A 23,142-nucleotide genomic window follows, 5' to 3' on the forward strand; every position below is an offset into this window, starting at 1 on the left:
TCAGATGATCTTGGAGATATCTCTACTTTTGTCGAGGAACCGATCATGGTCAGTTCAGGGCCCTGCAGATTGGTCTCATCACAGCCCCCCCCCCCCCCCGAGTGTTTACCAAGTGTCTTGCAGTGGTCGCAGCTTTCCTCAGGCTGCAAGGATTCCAGATGTTTCCCTATTTAGTTGATGGGCTCCTCACAATGACCATAAGGCATCAATTGGAGAATGCTACTCATTTTCTGTTGTCAGTGTTCCACCATCTTGGCATCACCATCAACCAGGTGAAGTCCAAACTGAAGCCAGTTCAAAATTTAGAGTTCATCTGCACCCAGATCAACACACTCTCACAGATTGTGGCCCTGCCTCAACAAAGGATCTTAATGCTCAGACGGCAGGTCGCAGATGTCCTGGCAGTTCTTTTCTCACCTGCTCACCTTGTCCTCAAGATTCTAGGTTCAATGGCTGCAGCTATACTTCTTGTTCCCACAGCTAGATTCCACATGAGAGTACTTCAGTGGACTCGTCAGGTACAATGGTCAATTCGCACGCATTCCTTATCAATGCCCATTCATCTTTCTTGTGTGTGCAGGCATCATCTTCAATGGTGACTTTTCAGCTGTAATGGCGAGAGAAGAGATTTGCGCTGCTGCCACCTGGGCCTCACCCCGTGCCTTTGTGTCTCATTACAAATTGGACATCGTCTCTAGAAACAGGGCAGCCTTTGGTTCAACGGTCCTCTGGCATATCCTTCCTTAGGGCCTCCCAAGGTCTACATGGTAGCTGAGGACTCTGACCCATTCATGATGAATAATGATATGGATAACATCCGATTAGAAGTTATGTACTTACCATAACTTGGCATCTGTGTTATCCAATTTTGTTATTCATCACTATCCTTCCCACCTTCTCCCTTCCACTTCCCGAGGATCTGTAGATCTGGGCCTATAATACTTGGGGGATCACCTCTTGCCTTCACTCAGTTTATTCAAGGTATTGACTATAAAAAGTTTTTAATTTCTTAGTTAGAGGATTCTTGCCAAACTCGATCTGTGGAGCTTCCGGTAGTGGTGGATTATGGGGGAGGGAGGAGCTTGAGCCTTAGATCTTGCTTGGAGACTTGTGCCGGTTGGATCCGAGTACGCATTTGTGATGAATAATGAAATTGGATAACACAGATGCAAAGTTTTGGTAAATACATAACTTCTATTTACTTTCGTTACCTAGCAGGGAGTCATTAACAGTGCTTGTAGTTGTAGAAGGCTTGGAGTCTTATTAGAAAAAGACAAAGACCCAGAAATTCCCTGTGTATTTAAGTATCACTCAAGAAACAAATTAACCAATGAAAAAACAGGTGAAGTGCACAGCCTAGATAATTTAAGTGTCTGTTTTTCACATAGAACAAAAACACCAGGCCAAGCAGGTTTCTTAAAACAGAAAACAAAATCGAGCAGGTAAAACAAAAAGCAGCTCTATCAGTTTAAGTAACTCACAGACAAAAAATATAGGTTTACTTTCCTGACCCAGCAGGGAGTCACTAACAGTGTTTATAATTTTTGCAGTTTTGGAGTCTTATCAGAAATCATCGTTGAAATCCTTCAAGTCCTACAAAAGCACATCAGAGGTGGACTTGGATCATCTGATCAGGAGCTTTCTGAAGACTCAGATTGAGATGGGAGTCATACTTTGGCTCCAAAGGCAGTCATTACAGATCCTATTTCCCATTGGTTTTGGAGATAATTTTCCACATGGGCCCTGTCCCCTTGGAGCTGACCCTCTCCGTTGTCAGTGCTAGGGATACTAGATCCGACACATTCTACCTCGATGTTGTTGGTACAGAAGCAGTCTTAGTATTGGGGAGTTACGGACAAGGCTTAGGTGCCATCTTCAGAGCTGTCTTGTATGGCTCTGCTGGTGGTGTCAGAGACTTTGGCTTTTGTGTCATAGCTTCTGATCCTTCCTGTAGGCTGTCCCACCTTCTCCTCATTCAGGATTCCATCCTCAGCTGTGGTCACTTCCCCTGGGAAAAGAATCCAGTTATTGGTGTGTCATTTTTGGATCTGGTGGCAGTCAGAATGGCCTTTTAGGTTTTGGAGAGAATTATTTCTTCTCCACAGAGTAAAGACACAGACCTCCTTGGGTTTGGCTCCACCCCATGACTCCCAGTCCCCTTCACCTTTCCCACATCGAATATCCTTTGGTCAGAGTAGACCCATGGTCCTCAAAACTATTGCTTCACGGTAGGCGGAGTCCTCTGAGGAGTCCGGTCATACCTCCCTGACTTACCAAGAAAGAGGACATGCAAAAGAAGCACATAGACTCCCCATCAAAGTCTCTTATGTCTAATACTGACTCGGATGATAAAGCTGGATACCCCAGTCCCCTTCACCTTCCCCACATCGAATATCCTTTGGTCAGAGTAGACTCATGGGCCTCAAAACTATTGCTTCACGTTAGGCGGAGTCTACTGAGGAGTCAAGTCATACCTCTCTGACTTACCAAGAAAGAGGACATGCAAAAAAGCACATAGACTCCCCATCAAAGTCTCATGTCTAATACTGACTCGGATGATAAAGCTGGATACCCCAGTGCACTCAAGATAGGGACAACAGTACTATAGAAAAGCTCAAGCTTGCTTTTTGAGATTTTGGGTGCTGTTATCCTCTAAGATGAAGAGTTGTAAGAACAGAGGTTAGATACAAACAAGCTTATCTCTCAGGTGTCTCAATTTATCAGGGACATCCCTTTTCCAGTAATAAGTTGCCAGTTGTTCTGCTGTCCTGGAATACACATTCTGCATCCCAATTCACCAGTTTTCACCCACAAAAATTAAATAACATGATTGTAAGTGCACATCATCACGTCAAATATCTAATGTGCATGATTAGACAGGCAATTCGTGTAGCAGAGATAAGCAATGTGTGCTTTTGAATCTAGTACTCACACCCATATGTTATCTATTTTCAGCTAAATTGTTATCCTTCTGTTCAGGCAGCTCTTTTTATTATATGGAAATACTGTCTGGTGGTCTGCATTTCAAACTGGCATTCGTAAGAGTCTAGGATCTTTGATGATAATTTAACTTTGTTTCCCAGTGTCAGAAATCTAGATCCAAATAATAAGCCAGTAGTCAAGCAGACATACCAGAGAACTAGAGAATTACTGTTTCAAAGTGCCATGGTACTTTAGAAGTTTCCAAAAGAGATTGAAAACAGTTTTTGTTTTTGATCTATAGAGTATGACTGATAGGACAGCTGCAGTAATTGTACTCTTCTTCCATCTCACTCACAGCACCTGTTTTTAAACAGCTGTGAGTGACAACTTTTTTGGTTAAAACAACCTTCTGCAAAACACAGAACAAGGGCACTGCTGATGGACTTCACACAGGACTAGAACCATATATTTCAGATAAGCCAGTTGTCATTTCATAGTTAACAATAAGTTAACTAAGCAATACAGGATTCCTTGCAGAAGTAGGTGGAAGTCCTAAAGGCAGGATGATATTTTTTTTTATTATTCTTAGTGTGTTGTGTTAAGGATGCCTGTGTACTGTTAGTGTTTTATTCCTTGTTCATCATGTGTTTGTACCTTTCACTGTATCAGAAAGAAAGTTAAGCAAGCAGTAATGGCTGATAGAGGGTGGTTGTTATTGTGACTTTGGACTTCTGCACTACTGAAAGGGTGATTTCCCCACTAGCACCCATCCTGGAGGGCATAATTACACTTAGACCATGGTCTATCTGTTAAACTGTTGTTTTACATTTGTTTTTTTATAAGTATATACATTTTTTTATATTTCGATGTAAAGTAGTTCCTCCACATAATGTTTCAGAGTTCCTGTAGAATATCTAATTGCTGTTGGATTTTATATCCAAAATATACCCTACTGAAGTATTAAATGTCAGCACAAGCACACACACACACACACACACACACACACACACACACACACACACACACACACACACACACACAAACTCTCTCTTATAATTTAATTTTTTATCTGTTTTTGTGTTTAATTTTTCACCTCACTAAGTGTGACCACACTTGGCAAGGTTTAAAAAAAACTACAAGACCTGCTAAGTGCTATTGCAGTTACTCCCCTTTTTTGCACCTTGCTCATTAATACTTGTAAAGGGGGTGTCAGTTATATTGGGATTTATTCCTGAATGGTCAACTTTCACATTTTTATAGGTTCATGGGTAAGTACTAGGCTAGCTGCCCTTACAGACCATTTTGAGCCTAGCCTTTATATGTTCAAAATAACCTATCCTATTTGGTTATAGATTGTGTTACCCATCCGTTGGTCAGTAATTATATATTACCCCTAATGAGAATAACTGGGATCATACCATAGATAATTTGAGGGAACCCATGCATGGGATAAAGCATTTAGGAGCTGCCCGTCCATTAGTAGTACAGAAGGCAGTACTGGGGTAATTTTTCTTTTTCATATCCATAGATCTAAGTTGCACTTGAATATGGACAGGAATAAACTTTGTTTTATGTGGATGGGGAGTCTGTTCCACAGTAGCAATATCCTCTGCAAGATATACCTTTCTTTCCAAACCATTCTGTTGATGCTACAGAAGAGGTTTAGATCTCTAGGCCAAGTATTTCTGATGCCATTTGACTTGCTGATATGCAGTAAATCCATCAGTAATGCGGCAGAAGATGCCTTGTATGTCAGACACAGCTCACCTCTTAGCAGCCTGTAGGATACTGAGTACAGTGAAAGGGCTTTGAATCAGTCCATGTAGGATGTGTTGTTTAGGCCATATATCCTTTTAGTAAGGTATCTCTGTGGGCATTCCAGTTATTGCATGTGTCTGGACATATACTTGCCAAAGGGGGCATTATATTCAATGTCTGGCCTAATGATTGCTGAGTAAAGCATACAGTGACATCCCTAGATATAGACATATAATCCCTTTGTTTATAAGCTGTGCAATATAAAGCAATGTAAAGCATACAATGACATCCCTAGATATAGACATAATCCCTTTGTTTATAAGCTGTGCAATATAGGAGGAGTTTCTTACAACAGTAGACACATGCTGGTGAAACGTTAGGTCACTGTCCACATAAGTTCCCTGCTTGTTTCAGATTTTTAAAGGTATTGTTCCATGTTGGACGTGTTGTTTACGCCTTGTGTCCTTTTGGTAAGGTATCTCTGTGGGCATTCCAATTGTTGCTTGTGTCTGGACAGATACATATCAAAGGGGACATCGTATTCAATGACTGGCCTAATAAGGGCTGAGTAAAACAGGGTAATGGCATCCCTAGATGTAGACATAATCCATTTGTTTATAAGCTGTGCAATATAAAAGGACCTTCTTACAACCATAGACACATGTTGGTCAAAAGGTAGGTCACTCTCCACATAAGTTCCCAAAATTTTGAACAACTGGGCTAACTCTTACGGGTATATTGTCAATGTGGTGGTTCTCCGCAGTAGATGACTTCCCAAAGGGTATGATAGTGCATGTTTTGGCATTTAGTTTCAATCCATGGTTTTGGCACCAGTTATTTATTTGAGACAAACATTCCTGCAAGAAGATGGCTAAGTTATTTGGGGATTCAGGGACTGCTCCTAGCTTCCAGTCATCTGCAAATTTAGTCATCCAGAGCCTTTTGGTACTGGCTTTTACTTTAGAAAAAGTAGATGCCAAACAGGAGAGATCCCAGAACAGAACCCTGTAGGACCCCAGTGGTGACTGGTTTCTTTGTGTAGGTAACTTCCCCTATTTTGATTATTAGCATCCTATCTGTGAGCCAGTTGGCAATCCAGTGGATGACATAGTGGTTTACTCCCAATTTATTTAGCTTTCCTACTGTGCCTGAGTGGGGAATGCCAGGTTGAGGTATGATGTGTGCACCATTTTGCCTTGATCCATTGCTTTGGTGACCTTTTCAGAAAAATCCATTAGGTTGAGTAAGCATGACCTGCCCTTGACGAATCCAAACTGTGATGGGTCCAGAGTTTGGAGGTTCTGTATGTCGTCACTGACTAATTCCTTGATAAGTCTTTCCATGGCTATGCATATGACACTGATTAGACAGTAATTGCCTGGGTATGTGGAAGGTCCTCCCCTGTTCTCCATTCGATTCTTACAAAACCTGTTAGGAGGCTGAGATTGAACAGTGTTAGTAGAGGTATGGCTAAGTCATGCTTCATGCTATTTAAGATGCATTCAGGTATATTGTCAGGCCCCATTGATGCAACACGTTTAGCCTTTGATAGCTCTTTTAGGACTTGATCTTGTGTGATTTATAGGTTCATAGGATGATACTAGGCTACTGGCCCAGAGGCCCTTATAAGCTTAGCCAAAAATTTCGTCCAGGTTCCCACAAAGTCAGCACCTGTTTCCCCTGTCCGGCAGAGACACAGGTGGGTCCCAGGTGTGACTTTCTGTTTCCCATCCAGTCGTCCAGGTTCCTGTTAAAGAGGGCTAGAAAGGTACTCTGCTTGACATGGAGAGGGAGTCTATTCCACAGATGGGGAAGTCTTTGGGACACAAATCTATCCCACCAACAAGTTCTGTTAATGTCACAGACCAGGTTGAGGCCTTGGGTGCGGGCTGCACGAGTGGAGTTTGACTTATGGATATGCAACAACTCCATCAAGGCTGGGTCTGAGATGGCCTTGTATGCCAGACACAGTTCACCTCTGAGCAGTCTGTATGGGACTGAGTAGAGGGACAGGGCTTTTAGCCTATCTGTATAGGACTGGTGTTTGAGACCCTGGATTTTCCTGATCAGGAACCTCTGTGGTTTCTCCACCTGCTGCATGTGCTTGGCAAGGTACATGTTGAAGGGGGCATTACACTCGATAATGAGGCTGATAAGGGAGGAGTATAGGGATGCTATGACATCCTTGTTCCTGGATGAAATACCCTTATTTGTGAGGTTAACTATGTAGAAAGCCTTCAGTACAACAGAGGCAACGTAGTGGTCAAATGTTAGGTTGCCATCAACCTGGGTGTCCAAGTCCCTCACAACTGATTGCGTGCTTAGTACATTGTTATTAATGTGATAATTAGTGGGGATGCCATTTTCCCCAAAGAGAATAATGGTGCATTTCTTGCCATTCAGTTTGAGGCCATGCTTTTGGCACCAGTCATTAGTTTGGGTAAGGCCCTCTTGGAGGATGTTCACATCACTAAGGCAGTTTAAGACAGCACCCAGCTTGCAGTCTTCGGCAAACTTGGTCAGCCACAGACCACCGGTTTTGGCTTGCAGCTCAGAAAAGTATATCCCAAACAGTAGAATCCCCAAGACAGATCCTTGGGGTACACCACTTATTACGAGTCTACTATTAGAGGTGGCTTCCCCTATTTTGACTAAGTGGGTTCTATCAGTGAGCCAGTTAGCTACCCATCTGGTAACATACGAGTTGTTGCCTAGCTGGGAGAGTTTATCTATTATGCCCAAGTATGGAATAGTGTCAAAGGCTTTGGCTAGGTCAAGGTAGGCGGTGTGTACCGTCTCCCCCTCATCCATGGCTTTGATGTCTGTTTCAAAGAAGTTGACCAAGTTTAACTGGCATACTCTCCCTTTGACAAAACCAGAGTGTTTGGAGGTTGGTAACTAGAGGCAAGCCAATTTCAGGTATATCTTGAAGCACAGACAGAGGGGAGAGAAGGGTAAAGTTCGAGCTAAATTTATCGACCAGTAAGTTCACTATATATTCAGCCTTAGTGCAGGTAACATCATTCACAATCAACTCAGTGCACTTGCTGTGTTGTGCTTTTGATTTTACGAACATAACTGAAAAATGCCTTGTGATTGTCTTTGGTTTGAGTAGTTATTTTAGCCACAGACTTGGTGTTGGTGGATTTTATTAAGCTCCTGAGTTGTTTGTTTATTTCAGTGACAAGGGCTTTACCATTCTGGGAAATACTCTTACATTTGGTCAGAATTGTTTTCCTTTTATTATAAAACTTGTTGATATTATGATTCCACCATAATATTTTTTTATTAAATCATTGTTTTATTTATTTTTACATTTGTTAAATGGTTAGCCCGCCTGGGCCCAGAGAGCCCTTTTCATCAGAGGCCCAAGGAGAAAAACTTCAGGAAAGTAATTAAAAAATAAGAAAAACCTAACAATTCAAGTTGTAAGATACTTAAGAGTACAAAAACAGAGAGAAATATACAATGTGAATATATACAAGGCAAAAGTACATTATTTTGAGAATGCAGTAACAATATTTTTGAGAAATTTGGTTAGCATTAAATTATTTACAAGGAATGTAGCAATGCCTAAAATTAAAAAAAATTCAGAGTAACATCATGACATAGTACAACAAAGATGCATTTAATAGCATAGGTACTAACTGCATAGAGAGTGATATGTGCAAAACCGTTCAGGTAGATACCAGGCAGATTATCTTACTTGAGAGAAGAAGAACAATTCATTAGGTAATTTCTTGACAAGTACAGATCCATGCATTTGGAAATGAATTTTTAGTTGCTTTTTGAATTTGCCACTTTTGGTAGTGGAGTGAAGGGACATTGGAAGTGTGTTCCAAGAGTATCCAATTGAATGACTGTAAAGTATTTTTCCATTATTTTTGTTTAGCATGGTCATCTGCAGAAGGTTTTGTTGTGTGCTTCTGAGATCACGATTGGGTGTGTAGGGTGTAATTATAGATGTAAGGGCAGGGCAGCAGTTGGGGCTATTTAGGATGCTGTGTGGAATTTGTAGTTGTGATATTTGAAGCATGTAGGGGATCCCAGGCCATCTTACGTTTTTCAGGGATGTACAATGATAGGATTTGTAGCTATTACTGGCTGTGAATCTGGCTATATTGTTATAGGTGGTTTCTAGTTTGGTTAAGATTATTAGTTTGGAGGCTAGTAAGTATGGGATCAACATATAGCAGGGATGGTAGAATAAATGTTTGAGCTAGCATAGGTCTAGATTTGTTAGGTATATATTTGTTGTTGCAGTATAGAAGACCTTGTTTTTGATTGGACTTTTTGATACAGTTTTAAGATATGTAGGTCGAATTTTAATTGGTCATCTGTAGTAACACCAAGCAATTTGGCGTTTTAGTCGGTGGAGATAATTGCATTATCTAAGGATGAGATGGTGAAGCTGTCTTTAGCTGGATTTAGGTTTTTTGGAAGGAAAAGGAGAAGCTTAGTCATTTTGTGGTTGAGAAACAAGTTTTCAGTTAGCCATTGTTCTACTTGCTGCAGAGATTGTTGAGTGACAGTGTGGAGATTTTGTAAATTGTCGGAAGTGTTAATTGTGGAATCGTCTGCATACTGTATTAAGGTGGAGTGGGGGCAGGAGACATGGAGGTTATTTGTAAATATATTAAAAAGTAGGGGGCCCTGGATAGGGGAACCCCGGTATTAACAAGACGGAAAGGGGAGAAGGATGTTTGCCATCTAATGGACTGATATCTCTCTTGAGAGGTAGCTGTTAAACCAGGAGGTAGTGGAGGTAGAGAGTTGTAGGTTGGAAAGTTTGCTTAGGAGGATGGGATGGGAAACAGTATCAAATGCTTTGAATAGGTCAAGGAATAGAGCTGATACAAATTTATTTTTATCTCTAGCTTGGGCAGTGTTGTGTGTGAAAGACAGGAGGGCAGTGGTAGTACTGTGCGAGGGTGGGAAACCGTGCTGTGTGGCTATAATTAGGTTTGCCTGTAAGAGGTGCTTTAGTATTTGTCTATGTATACATTTTTCCAGTATCTTGGATAAGGGGGATAATATGGCAATAGGCCTGTAAATTGAGGGTTCTGTAGAATTCCCTCACTTGTATTATGAAGAATATTTTCCAGATATCTGGTACTGTATTTTCTTGAATGGATCTGTTGATAAGTATAGATACAGGGTATGCATGTTTGGGATATAATGGGGATAGTTTGTTGGCTGATAGGGAACCGGGTTTGAGTTTCTTAATAAGTGATCTGATAAAGGACGTTGCTACAGGTGCTAGGGAGAACAAGGGGAGAGATAAGGTGGGAGGTGGCATCTTAATATCAAGAGTTTCTGATTTAATAAGCTTTTCTGTTGTTTTGATGTAAAAGTTGTTAAGTGGGGTTACAGTTTCATTAGGAGGTTTGTTAGGGAAGGGGTTTGGTGAAGAGAGGTTCCTGGAGATAGTAATTTGTTTATTGAATGCCAGAATTTCTTCAGGTTGGAATGTGGTTGCTCAGAGATTTTTGATATTTTTTTTTTTGTCTAGTAAGATGTGCTTTTTGTTTGGTTGCAAAGCTGTTTATATAAGTTCAGGTGGAAAGTTGAGTTGGTATTTTTTTCCATGCTCTTCAGGCACTGTCTCTGTTGTTCATAAGTGATCAAGTTGTCTAGTTTATATATCTATACTTATATACTCACATATAGTTTATGCATATATCTGTGTATATGATATGTTTCATCTCTTCCTGCACAGCATGAAACCAGTTGTACAAAAGGGAAAATGTAACATATTACTGAACAGTATACTTCAAATGAGCGGTCTGCTAATGAAATCATATAACCTGCCAAATTAATCAATAACTATGTCATCTAACTCTTGAATTTGACTTGCTGACTGTAACAGTACCAGTTTAGTACATTTAACATACTGTATTTTATGTAAATCTTTCTATGTAGGTATAAAGTACAGTTTTGTACCTACCATAAATGTAGATGTTCGAGTGTTCACACTGCTGCAGTCATCACACTTGGGTTATCTGCCGTCAGGCGGTCCCGCAGTCGGCCCGAGTTCCAAAGTCTTGGTCCGGTGTCAGTTGCTGCCACTTCTTCCCTGACGTCAGTGCGACAGGGGTATAAAAGAGGCAGCCAATGCCATTTTCTTCATTTTTTCTTGCCCCAGATGTCAGGTCCCCCCAAATAGGAAGGCAATACATAATCCTAAGTAAATTACATAAATAGAAAACAATAGCTACAGCTCTGAGCAAATACAACATATAGAAATACATCTTAGAGCTTGTATAAACAGGGAGCTATAGATAAAACCCAGGTAAGAAGAGGGGAAGGTGGGAGGGTAACCTGGACTGCAGCAGTGTGAACACTCGAACATCTACATTTATGGTGGGTACAAAACTGTACTATGTTCATCGTGTTACACTGCTGCAGTCATTACACTTGGGTCGAATCCCAAAGCTAAGGCTGGGCGGTTGGTACTAAACAGGGTTTGGAGAAGCTAGTAGGCCCTGCAAAACTGCAGTTGCAAAGCCAGCTCTGGTTTTTGAGTATAGAGATAAGTGGTAGTGCTTGGTGAAGGTGTGCACTGAACTCCAAGTTGCAGCTTCCAAAATGTCCTTGGTTGGTACCCCTCTGAGGAAGGCTGCTGATGTTGCTGTAGCTCTGGTTGAATGAGGCCTAATGTTACCAGGTACAGGTTTCCCTTGGTGTGTGTAGCAGAAACACTGGATACTACCTTTGGCATAAAGGAAGGGTTAGTTCATAAAGAGACTCTGTCTTGATGAAAAATGATGAAAGGCTCCACTGCCATTAGGGCCTGTAGCTCTGAGACTCTTCGTGCTGAAGTTATTGCTAGCAGCAGGGCAGTTTTCTATGATAAAAATTGTAAATCAGCTGAAAAATCTGGCTTGAAGGGCGGTAGTGTAAGTTTTTCCAAAACAAAATTGAGGTCCCAAGTTGGTGTTGGTGCTCTTCGGGGTGGTCTTATGTTCTTAGCCCCTCTGAGGTACTGTCTTAATAATGGATGTGAAAAAATAGGAGGATCCATGTTGTAATGAGCTGAAATAGCTGAAGCGTGGATCTTATGGATGAAAAGGAAAGGCCTTTGTGCAACATCTCAGTTAAATATTGCAGAATCTGAGGAATATTTGGGACAAGAGGATTTTGGCCTTTAGACTGGTTCCAGGCACAGAATCTTTTCCATTTGTCTGAGTAGGTTTTCCTGGTGCTGGGTCTCCTGGCCTCCAGAATGACATCCATAACAGCTGTAGAGAGAAGTGTTGACTGGTTGTTTAGATAATCTGCCATGCAGCCAGATTTAAAGTCTTGAGCTTGCTGTGTAGAATCTGATTGTTTTGCTGAGTCAGCAGGTGAGGAATTTGATGTAAAATTCATGGTGGGCCTTGAGCCATGTTCCTTAATATTGGATACCAGTGTTGGCGTGGCCAGTCTGGAGCAATGAGTATCATTTGTGGCCTCTCTAATCTGGCTTTTAGCAGCACCTTTGCCAGAAGAGGCAGTGGAGGAAAGGCATACACTGTTAGTGTTTTCCAACTAAATGAGAGGGCATCAACTTTCCAAGCTAGTGTGTGGTATGTCCTTATGCAAAACTTTCGCAGTTGGTAGTTTTGGGGGGAGGCAAACAGATCTATGTCTAGGCTCCCCCATTTTTGAGTTATCATTGTGAATACTTGTGGGTTTAGTTTCCACTCGTGAGGCTCCATGATATTTCTGCTTAGTTCGTCTGCCAATGTATTTTTCTTTCCTGGCAGGAATTTTGCTTGTAGTTGAACTTGGTAGGTCAGTGCTGTGTTCCACACAGTCATTGCTTGCCTGCATAGGGGTAGGAATGTGTGCCCCCTTGTTTGTTTATGTACCACATCACTGTGGTGTTGTCCGTCTTTATTAGAAGTTGTCCTGGATGTAGGAGGTCCTTGAAAGCAGTTAGGGCATTTTGTACAGCTAGCATCTCCTTTTGATTGATGTGGAGATGCATTTGATCTGCAGACCATTTGCCCTGAATACACTGTCCTGCCATGTGTGCTCCCCAGGCGTAATCCGATGCATCTGTTGTCATTGTTTGCCTGGCTGTGGGCAAGATGAAAGGCTGACCCTTGTTGAGGTGACATGCCTGAGCCCACCATAGAAACTCCTGTTGAAGGCAGGGAATTAGTGGTATTATTGTTTCCAAGCTGTGGCTGTGTTGAGTCCATACGCTTTTCAGGTACCATTGTAATTTCCTCATATGCAGTTTGGCATATGGTATTAGTAGTATGCAAGATGCCATGAATCCCAAGGCCTGCAGAATTTTTCTTGCATGGATTTGGGTCTTTGTTGCCATCATTTTGAAGTATTGAGTCAGTTGTCCTTGCTTGTCTGGCGTGAGATAAGCCATCTGGGCCGTTGTATTTAAGCTGGCACCCAGGAATATTATGTCTTGTGAGGGCACTAGTTTTGACTTCTTTTCGTTTACTGTGTACCCTAGGCACCTTAGTAGGTTTTTTACAAACGCCAGATGTTTTAAAAGAATGTCCTTGCTGTCTGCTTGAATAAGGCAGTCGTCCAGGTATGGATATATTTGGATTCCTCTTTGTCTGCAGTATGCAATTACTGGTGCCAGGCATTTTGTGAAGACCCTGGGTGCAGTAGATAAGCCTAAGGGCAGTGCAGAGAATTGGTAATGAGTTGTACCTGCTATAAATCGGAGGTATCTTCTGCAATTTTGTCTGATAGGGACATGCAGGTATGCCTCCTTGAGGTCCAACGTTACTAGCCAAGCCTTCTTGCCCAGCATGGGAAGAAGTTGCTGTAGTGTGAGCATCTTGAATTTGGGTACTTCCAGGTATGTGTTTAGAATTGAAAGGTCCAGAATGGGTCTCCAGGCTTTGTCCTTTCGGGGAACCAGAAAGAGTCTTGAGTAAAATCCTTGTCCTTGCTCCTGTAGGAACCTGTTGAATGGCTCTCATGTCCATGAGTGCTGTAATTTGTCTTTGAACCTCTGCCCATTGATGTGATGGCAGGTTTGGCATTCCTTTTATCCTTAGTAAAGTGTGAAAGTGGAACCTGTATCCTTGAGTTACAATATTTAGGACCCATTTGTCTTTTGTGATGATGTGCCAATTGCCTGCAAAAAGTGCAAGTTTTCCTCCCAAGGGAGCTGCCAAGAGTGATTTGCTTGGCAATCTGAGGGGTAAGTCATTTGATTGTCTTCTGATAGTTTGAGACCTGTCTTCTCCTTTCTGGGTTGTGGCACCCCATTGTTGTGGCTTGTAAGAGCCTTGTGGCTGACCTCTGCCACTTGGGCATCTGTATTTGCCCCTCTGTGGTCTGTCAGAAGTTGGAAAGGACCAGTTTTTGGTTGGCCGATTTCTGCTGAAACGAGGGGGTTGAACCTGTAAAAAATCCTTGATCGTCTGCAAAGATTTTGCCTTATCCTCCATTTTCTTTAAAACCTCTTCTGCTTTCACACCAAATAAAACATCCTGCTGTAAGGGTGCATCCAATAACTTTGCTTTAACATGATCAGGTGAAGTTTGTTCTTTTAACCAAGCATGCCTACGAATGACAGACCCTGTTACAACTGCTCTGCAAGAAGCTTCCAGTGAATCAAATCCATATTGCAAAGTATGTTTTCCCACTTGTTCTGCTGCATGCAACAAATTTTGCATTTCCTTGTAATCAGGCTGCTCTGTATGTGTGCTCATTTTTTGTTTTAATTGAGACATCAAATATTGTTGATATTTCAGCATGTGAAACTGGCAATTTAAGGCCTTCATAGCTAGAGTAGCTGAGGTATATACTTTCTTTCCCCATCTGTCTGGTGCTCTAGAATCCCTTTCAGACGGTACAGGATTTTTAGCAATAGAGGCCTTAACCCCTTTGGGACCCTGGGAAGTGGTTTCTGGGTCAGCAACAGGGCTTTTATATAGGAATTTATGTGAGTCAGGGACTCTGTAGTATCTGTCTGGTTTGGCTGGTGCAGGAGGTAATGAATCTGGGTTAAGGCTAAATTCTGAATAAACATCATCCACGATGTGTAACACAAGTGGAATAGCAAGGGGTCTGTGCTGGGGTAGTTAGAGGAACTCTCGGAGCCTTTTCTTAGAATCAGAGTAATCCTGGCCTTCCCAGTGGAAATGTTCCCTCATGGTATGTAAAGTTTTCCCAAAAGAGTAGTCTTCTGGGGGAGATGCTGAAGGAATAGACTCTTCAGCATCAGAGTCTTCATAAGGGGGAAAAGAGTACTCCTGTTCCTCAGAAGAGTCTGAGGAAATGGAAACCTGCTCAGAGGAAGCATAGTCCTCCTCCTGTCTAGGCCTTTTGTCAGGTGGGGGATGGGAACCCCTGATTAGGGTAAAGTCTTCGGCCATCTTAAGCATCTGTTTCTTAGGCATGGGGCCTTGCACTGGAGACTGCTGTACAGGCTTCCTTACTTTTAATGGAGTTTTCAGTTTTGCATAGGATTTAATAGTAAGTGTAGTCGGTCTGAAGACACCTTCAGCAACTGACGGCCTTTCAACTGCACCAGAATCCCCTTCAGCCATGGAGTCGGAAGGGCCTAAATATAAAGGCTCTGGAGGCCCTGCAGTCTCCGCTTGGGAGTCGGATGCAGGCTGGGGTTCTAAATCAGCGGTTGTCAGGGGCTGCGTAGGCGCCTCACTGAAAACTGGAGAAACGGCGACTGGCCTAGCAGAGGCCTCGGTGTCTGGTTTGGGTCTCTGCTGCCTGTCCTTATCTTTGCGCTTTTTATGTATCCCGGTCGTCGGTTGCTTCTGACGGCATGGTATAATTACATTTTCTACCAAAATAATGCCGGGTGAAATCAAACTGACGTTTAATAGTTCGTTTGTTAAACCTAGCACAAAACCGACAACCTGTGACGTCGTGGTCTGGGCCTAGGCAAGGGATACAATAAGAATGAAAATCCTTATGAGGTATTTGCTTCCCACAAGAAATGCAATTATTAACCTTTTCTGACATTGGACTGAGGCAAGAAAAGGTTCCCCAATGGGGTACTTAGCTTTATTGAAGACTTCGGTCTGAAATTCGATTTGAAAATCTCAGGAGTCGGCCGACCGGCACTTGCGATCTGCTTCTGCTTCGGGCACCGCGTGGCAAGAAAGACTGAAGAAAATGGCGTCGGCTGCCTCTTTTATACCCCTGTCGCACTGACGTCAGGAAAGAAGCGACAGTAACTGACGCCGGACCAAGACTTTGGAACTCGGGCCGACTGTGGGACCGCCTGACGGCAGGTAACCCAAGTGTGATGACTGCAGCAGTGTAACTCGATGAACATTAACAAGGAGACTAAGAGATCGAATAAAAGAGCATGTCTATGATATACATAGGAGAGCTGATACTAATGCGTTAGCAAAACACATAATAGAAACAGATATATCACATAGCTTTAAGTTTATGGTTATTGAATTGGTACATTTAGGTAATAGAGGGATTCTGCTAGAAATAAGGTTGAGACAAAAGAATTAGAATGGATCATTCGGATGCGTACTACAATGGGAAAGGGATTGAATGACAAGATGTCTATCAAACCTGTACTAATAGACATTTAAGTAGCTGAATGTGTTTTTATATATGGAATTTTTAGATGCTTTTACAATGCTATACTGCCCTTTAAGCAAAGGTGGTTGAATAATTCAATTATTATGTAATCAGTTGAAATGTGAATACCATTGGAAAGGATGTATTTAAAAGCCAGTGCATAATTTTATTTATTGTCTGATGAAGCAGCTTTGGCTGAAAAGGTGCTCACCTCTTATTTGTTTGTGAATACAGTTTTTATGCTTTTATCTGCCGTGGTTTGGTGCCTGCCAGTTGTTTACTGGATTAACAATAGTGGTACAGAATTTGAGATTTAAAATTTTTTGTACTGGTAACTGAAAGGTAATCTGACCTGAGAATTGTTAAATAATGGCATGTCTTCGGATGCTGGTGCACTTGAAAGTGGACTGCATGCTACCCCTACGACATGTCAAACTGAGATTCCATCTGTCTAATTTGGTGATAGCTGAGGTGGATTTAAAAGATTCCACAGCATTATCGAGAAGAATAGTGGAAGTTCCCCGGTGCCTTGTCCAAATTTCTCCTAGGCAGTATGAATATCACCTCAGGTCTCCCCTGAAAAGTTGTCACTGGCCTATTGGGACTAACCCAGTCAGCACAGTGTAAATAAATAAATAAATGCCTTCAGATGTCATTTGAGGGCATAGTGGCAGTTGTAAACTTCTGAACTGTACCATGTTTCAAGACATAGTTCATTTTGCTTTGTAACTATTCCCTGTCCCATGAAAGAATGTGTTACATATTTGTTAAGATTTTTAGGCAAAAATCAGTGTAATTACTGAATCGTGGTGTTTAATCCACAAAGCATACTGCAAGAATAAAACAAATCATTATAACTTGTACCGTGACTCCACAATGTTATCTACTCTTCCACATTCTGTCTGCTTGTTTCATATTTTCAAAGGTATTGTTCCATATTTGGAAAATTGAAGGTTGGGAGATGTAGCTCAACTGTATTTGCAGTTATTTTGTTTCTACTGATATTAATTTCAAAGTCACTTGTCCACTGCTTTTGACCTTTTTCTGAATAGTTGGATGTGAGTATGGGGGCAGAGGACAGCAGACTGGAATTAATAAGCTTGAAGGTATTTGCTCCACTCATGTGTCCTCAAGCAGTAGTCTTTACCTGTGGCTGTGAACATGTGTTAATAGCATTACTGTAGTTATATTAAGAAGTCTCCATCTCTCTTGTTTTCTCCCTGACCACATTTTGTAACATGTAGTACCCATTATGCTTTTGTCTCCTTGAAATTAGTACATATGGTATCATTTGTGAAAGTCTATGGAGTCCTGTCAAATATAGGTAATACAGTCACTGAGCCATGTTTGCTAAATATGTTTATGAAGTTTTGTTCTAGTTATTTCTCTGTCTGATGTGCTTACTGTCTTTGCAGAGCCTGGGTACCCTTCGTCAGCATCTCCAAGACAACCACCACCACCTTCGGTTCCCACAACACAAAGTTACTTTACTTCCTCTTTGGATTCCAGTACAGCGATGTTCCATACTCCATATTTTCAGTCTGGAGTACCTACAAAACTGCAGCCAAGTCCTCCGGACTGGATTTCTGTGAATCCAGTCATCAACAGCACTGGGACTAATGATATGTTTTCAACACCAGGTCCCCATTGCAACACACAAGACAACAGTCAGCTCTCAGATCTGCATGGTGACATTCTAGAATTCTTGAGTCTGCCAACGCACCATAATCCTACATCAAATATTTATAGAAACTGTGCATTTGTCGACTTAGGGATCCCACCTGTCACTCAAACCAACATTTTCAGTGTCAATAAAACTAACCTTGGAAATCAGAGCAGCAGTGCAGTGAATGTAGCTGCACATAATGGTGGCAGCCGAGCACAGGAGAGATTTGTTGGCTTTAATGTGGAAACATTTCATCCATTGTTTAAACCAAGAGAACAAGGACAGGAAGTTCAGCAGGTGTCATCTACACCGACCACAGCAGTCATTCATAGTCCTCCTCTTAGTTCCTTTGCCCCTGATATGGAACAGAACTTTCTCAGCTTTATGGACAGCAGTGGAGCTCTCACTGAAACCAGAGAGCCAAGTAATACTGTTATAGATGACCAGAACTGTATGCAGCATAGTGGATATTTTGTTGATAGGAGTCAAGGTGAGGAGCGTTACAACTCAGTCATGTTCGAACCAGAGCAAGACTTTGATGCCCTTTTAAGGGCTTTTGATGATTCCAAAGATAAGTAAGATCCCATGAGATGGAAGCAGTTATTAAAAGGACAGAAATGTGCAGCAGTGTAAAAAACAGAAAGAGTTGTTTTATAAGCTTCTCTTGATACTTATTTACCCTGGAGTCCTGTACAGAATGTGGGTTGATCTACAGGATTACACTTTGAAAGCAGCTTGTTATTTACTCCTCCCATCCAAGATTTATTGTGCTGACCTGCAGCCTGGCTTTTCTGATTTTCCTGAATAACTTGTATAGAAAGGGAGGTACAGTACATGACATGAAACTAAAGCAAAAGGCTTTCTAGTAAGGGGTATGAGAGACTTCCTTAATTTGCTGCGTTGTTATTTAAGGCCTGACATCAGAAGGTGCCAGAAAGAGTATGTACATGCCAGCATACTAGCATAATTACTTGTACACCGTGGGGGGAGCCTTTTGTCACATTGTTGCAGAACAAAATCAGCCCTTTTCCCACATAACCGTGTTAGTCTTCCAGATCTCATTTATCCTGTACATGCTGTAGCCTTCTGAACAGTAGTACTACAAAAACATGTATATAAAAGAAAGGTGCTAATTTGGCACATTGTATATCTTAGAAGAACTGTCATCTGACAAAGATTTATGTTTAGTGCAGCATATTTATTTTATATGGTGCGTTTTTATGCTGAGCTGGTTTTAATAGCTAAAATACAGCACTGTTTCTGCTGTCAGATTGCCCAGTTTTAAAGATAACATGCAGTTTTATACTTAGTTCTTTTCTAAAATAATGTAGATATTGTGACATTAAATACATGTCGTGTTAAATCAGTCAGTAAGTGTTTAAAGGAAATACACCTTTAGAATTAGTAATGACCGTGTCATTATGGAGCCAAGAAGTAAGACATTTTCATTGTTCTTATTTCATAAGTCATAAAGTCATGAAATTTAGGAAATCACACCAACAGGCAGCATTCTCCCACAGAAGAATGCAAAACATTTTGTTTTGAGGGATCTGCTGTAATGGTTGTCACTGTAAAGATGTATAAACAAGGGTGAACATTCTCCTTATTTATTACTCATTGTCTGCACATTCCCTTCTCTAATAAGACTGTGACATTTTGCTGCATTTTTGTCCTCAGGGTTGACTTTAATTTTCATTTAATTTATTTTAAACTCTGCCCTAATCATCTTCTTTATGGTATTGGTGTAGCAATAACGTAATATGTTTAATCTCTGTCCTACCCAGAAATCAAGTAAATATTTGTTTCTTACAGTAGTGTAACAGTAATGTCAGTAGTGTTGATATTAGCTACTAGCAGACACCATATCAGCATTCAGAATCAGCAGATAACCTAATCCTGTGGTACAGATGTAGCTGTGAAGTAGGTGTTTCCATGATCCAGTTGTGTATATTTATTTCATCAGAGAGCTCCATATTTAAAACTATAGGACATGCTTAAATGGTTTGTGATTTATGTAAAGGTGTTTCATCCAAGTGACCATTGTTATTCTCTTGGGAACGTCTTTATTGACAGTTATTTGCCAACATCAGAGTTGAACCCAGCAACAAAACACGAAAACAACAAACAAAATAAAGAGCGAAGGAGGTTCCAAATCCACAAACAAAGTTTAATACACTCAGACCAATAATGTAAAGTGTTTTTCGTCCGGTCAAATCACTGGACTTCTTCAGACAAAATTCAAACGACAGGCACCATTATTAAATACAAAAACATTTCCTTCCATTCAGAAATCTGACCAATCAGTTATAATACATAATTCTCAATCCAATTAATTAGAGTTCATCACTTAAACAAAAAACTGTTTTTTTAAAATGTATCTAATAAAATATATGCACATTTAAGCTACTATATGTTATAAAACAAGAATTACATATTACAAATGCATCTTTTTCTTCTTTCGGCTTTTCCCGGTTAGGGGTCGCCACAGCGGATCACCTGTTTCCATTTCTTCCTGTATGTAAATCTGTACTGGTTTCTGCATAAATCATTTGGCAAATGTTTTACGCCGGATGCCCTTCCTGACGCAACCCTCCCCATTTATCTGGGCTTGGGACCGGCACGAAAAAATGCACTGGCTTGTGCATTCCCAGTGGCTGAGTTTTTACATATTACAGTTACAATTACATATTACAAATGCATAAACATATAAAACCACACATCCCCCTATCCTAAAGTTACAAAATAAAAAAGAGAGAAAATAACTCTCAAAAAACAGTCAACCTAATCTTAAATTATGCTAATCATTTATGCTGTTAATTTTATACATAAAAAATTAAGTACAAAAAATTATTAATTAAATATTGACACACAAAATTCATCTAGTGAGGCGTCTCAATTTTAGTACACAAGCAATTGAAATCACTTTATTTCAGCCTGGTTTTCTACTCAAGTCCAGGTGTAACTGCCATAACACTTCTTGCCTTTCTAACATTAAGGGGAAAGGGCCACCTTTTATATCTGACTTTTTTTGGTCAATCACCCTAAATGAAAAAACATGGCCTGGGTGACTAGTACAGTGCCTTGCCAGAAAGTTCTAATTTTTACCCTTGCTAATACTATATATATGCTCGTAAACTCTTTCCTTCAATTTCCTGTCAGTCTTGCCGATATAGAATGCTGGGCATGTCTGGCATTGCGCAAGATAAATCACAGATTTCGAATTACAATTGTGCCTCCCATTTATTCTGTATATTTTATCATGAACCATAAAGGTACACCCTGATGCCATGTACCTACAAAGGCTACAAGCTTCGCATTTAAACATACCCGGTGTTCGCACCATTTCTTGCTTAGACATTTCCAACAGTGATTTCACATTTCTGCCTTGCTTAAAAATTACAGAAGGTTTTTTTTCACCTATCTTATTAATCATTTCATTGTCAAATGAAAACAGTTTCCAATTCTTGGTCAATATATTCCTTATACTATAAGCAACAATACTAAGTTGAGTAGTAAAGCTAGAGGCATAATTCACAGTGAGGTTATATTTCTCATTATCAACATTACATGAATACATTTCATTATTACTGGTTTCATTTAATGCCCCTACATTGACAACTAGGCCTAAAATTGGTTTGTAAACCCTCCTCCTTTTTTGCTGTACTTCCAAAGTGAGTTCCATAATTAAATGTTAAGGGTAGCCTCTCCTTAAAGTACTAAATTCCTCTATAAAATAAGCTTCTTCTGTAACCATCCTAGCTGCACATACCAACTGACCCTTCACCACTGGCCTCTTTTGGTGAAGGGGATGGGAGCTAGAAAAGTGCAACATTGAATTTGAGTAAGTTTTCTCACTGAAAATTCTTGCTGAATAGGATTCTTCAATATTATCCTTCACTAGCAAGATATCCAAATAAGGAATAGAGTCTTCCTTAAAAGAACTTGCAAACTTTAAAAATTCAGTAGTACCATTCAGTTGTCTTAACAATTTGCTGCTGATACATCCCCTTTAAACAAAATAAAAATGTCATCCAAAAATCTCGTATAGAAACAAATGGAAGACATAATATTAGGGTCATTAAACACATAGTGGGTTTCCCAGTGGGCCATCACCAATTTAGCAACACTTGCACCACAAGGTGAGCCCATTGCTACACCCACTTGTTGTGAAAAAATGTCACTGTCAAACATAACAAAGTTGTTGGTCAAAATAATGTCCAATAGTTCAGTGAGTCTAATTTCACTGTTCGGTGCCCCATGATGTGTCATTCTATCAGTGACGTATTCAAAACCTGTACTGTGTGGTATTGAAAAATACAAATCTGTAAAGTCTATGGTCAAAAAATTAACCTCTTTCCTAAACTGCACAGAATTAATAGATTGGATTGAGAATTATGTATTATAACTGAATGATCAGATTTCTGAATGGAAAGAAAAGAATTTTGTATGTAATAATGGTGCATGTCGTTTGAATTTTGTGTGAAGTCGTCCTGTGATTTGACTGGACAAAAAGTGCTTCACATTACTGGTACGAGTGTATTAAACTTTGTTTGTGGATTTGGAACCTCCTTCGCTCTTTATAACATCAGAGTTGAAGACAGCGTGTGCTCTTTCTTTGAAAATGAAAGGATATGAACTTCATATTGTGTAATGTATGCGAGTGCGGGGGTGAAGCCCCATATACACAATACCCTTTTATTATATATTATTTTCATTAATTTTTTTTAATGTGCAATTCATTGACAGCAAAACACTCAAAATATTTTATGCTATATTCATTTACAAAGTTTATATAGATGTCCTGTAAGACATTTTCAGCAGACAGAATAATCAAGTACAATGTTGGTATATAATCAAGCAACTGAAATGCAGAAAGTTTTCATACTGTACCAGTGAAGTTTTTTCCAAACTTTTTAATATGCAGTTCATTGATGAAATAGACTAATGTAAATGAACACCCCAGGAAACTCCCTTCTTTGCTTCTTTACCTGTACTGCAGGTGGATATGTGCTGTATAGAATTATGGTCAAGTGCACACTCATAAACCTGTCATTTTTTTTCACTTAAGCCATGATATGGTTAACTTAAGTGCTACTATGTCAATTCTGTTTATTCTGGCTGTTAGACAAAAAAGAAACTTCTTATAATTCGCTGCTTGATCATAACCCTCTGTTTTCTAAATGATGACTAGAAAAGTCTGCCTTTGTTGCCTACACCTACAGTATAAAATGTTCAGCTGTGAACTGTCAAAGTCATAATCT

The 23,142-nt window shown here is 40.4% G+C and overlaps 1 protein-coding gene across 1 annotated transcript in view; it reads left to right on the plus strand.

Annotated features, from left to right (window-relative positions):
- The window catches only part of LOC122788078 (proto-oncogene c-Rel-like), a 1,849,952-nt gene extending 1,829,920 nt beyond the window's left edge, over positions 1-20,032 (plus strand). Inside the window, exon 10 of the mRNA XM_044055006.1 lies at positions 17,631-20,032. Coding sequence (XP_043910941.1) covers positions 17,631-18,460 — 830 coding nt within the window. The 3' untranslated portion in view covers positions 18,461-20,032. The remainder of the gene's footprint in view (positions 1-17,630) is intronic.
- The last annotated feature ends 3,110 nt before the right edge of the window (positions 20,033-23,142 follow it).

The sequence above is a fragment of the Protopterus annectens genome, chromosome 1.part2, assembly GCF_019279795.1.
Source record: "Protopterus annectens isolate FY-2018-M chromosome 1.part2, PAN1.0, whole genome shotgun sequence".
NCBI lineage: Eukaryota > Metazoa > Chordata > Ceratodontiformes > Protopteridae > Protopterus > Protopterus annectens.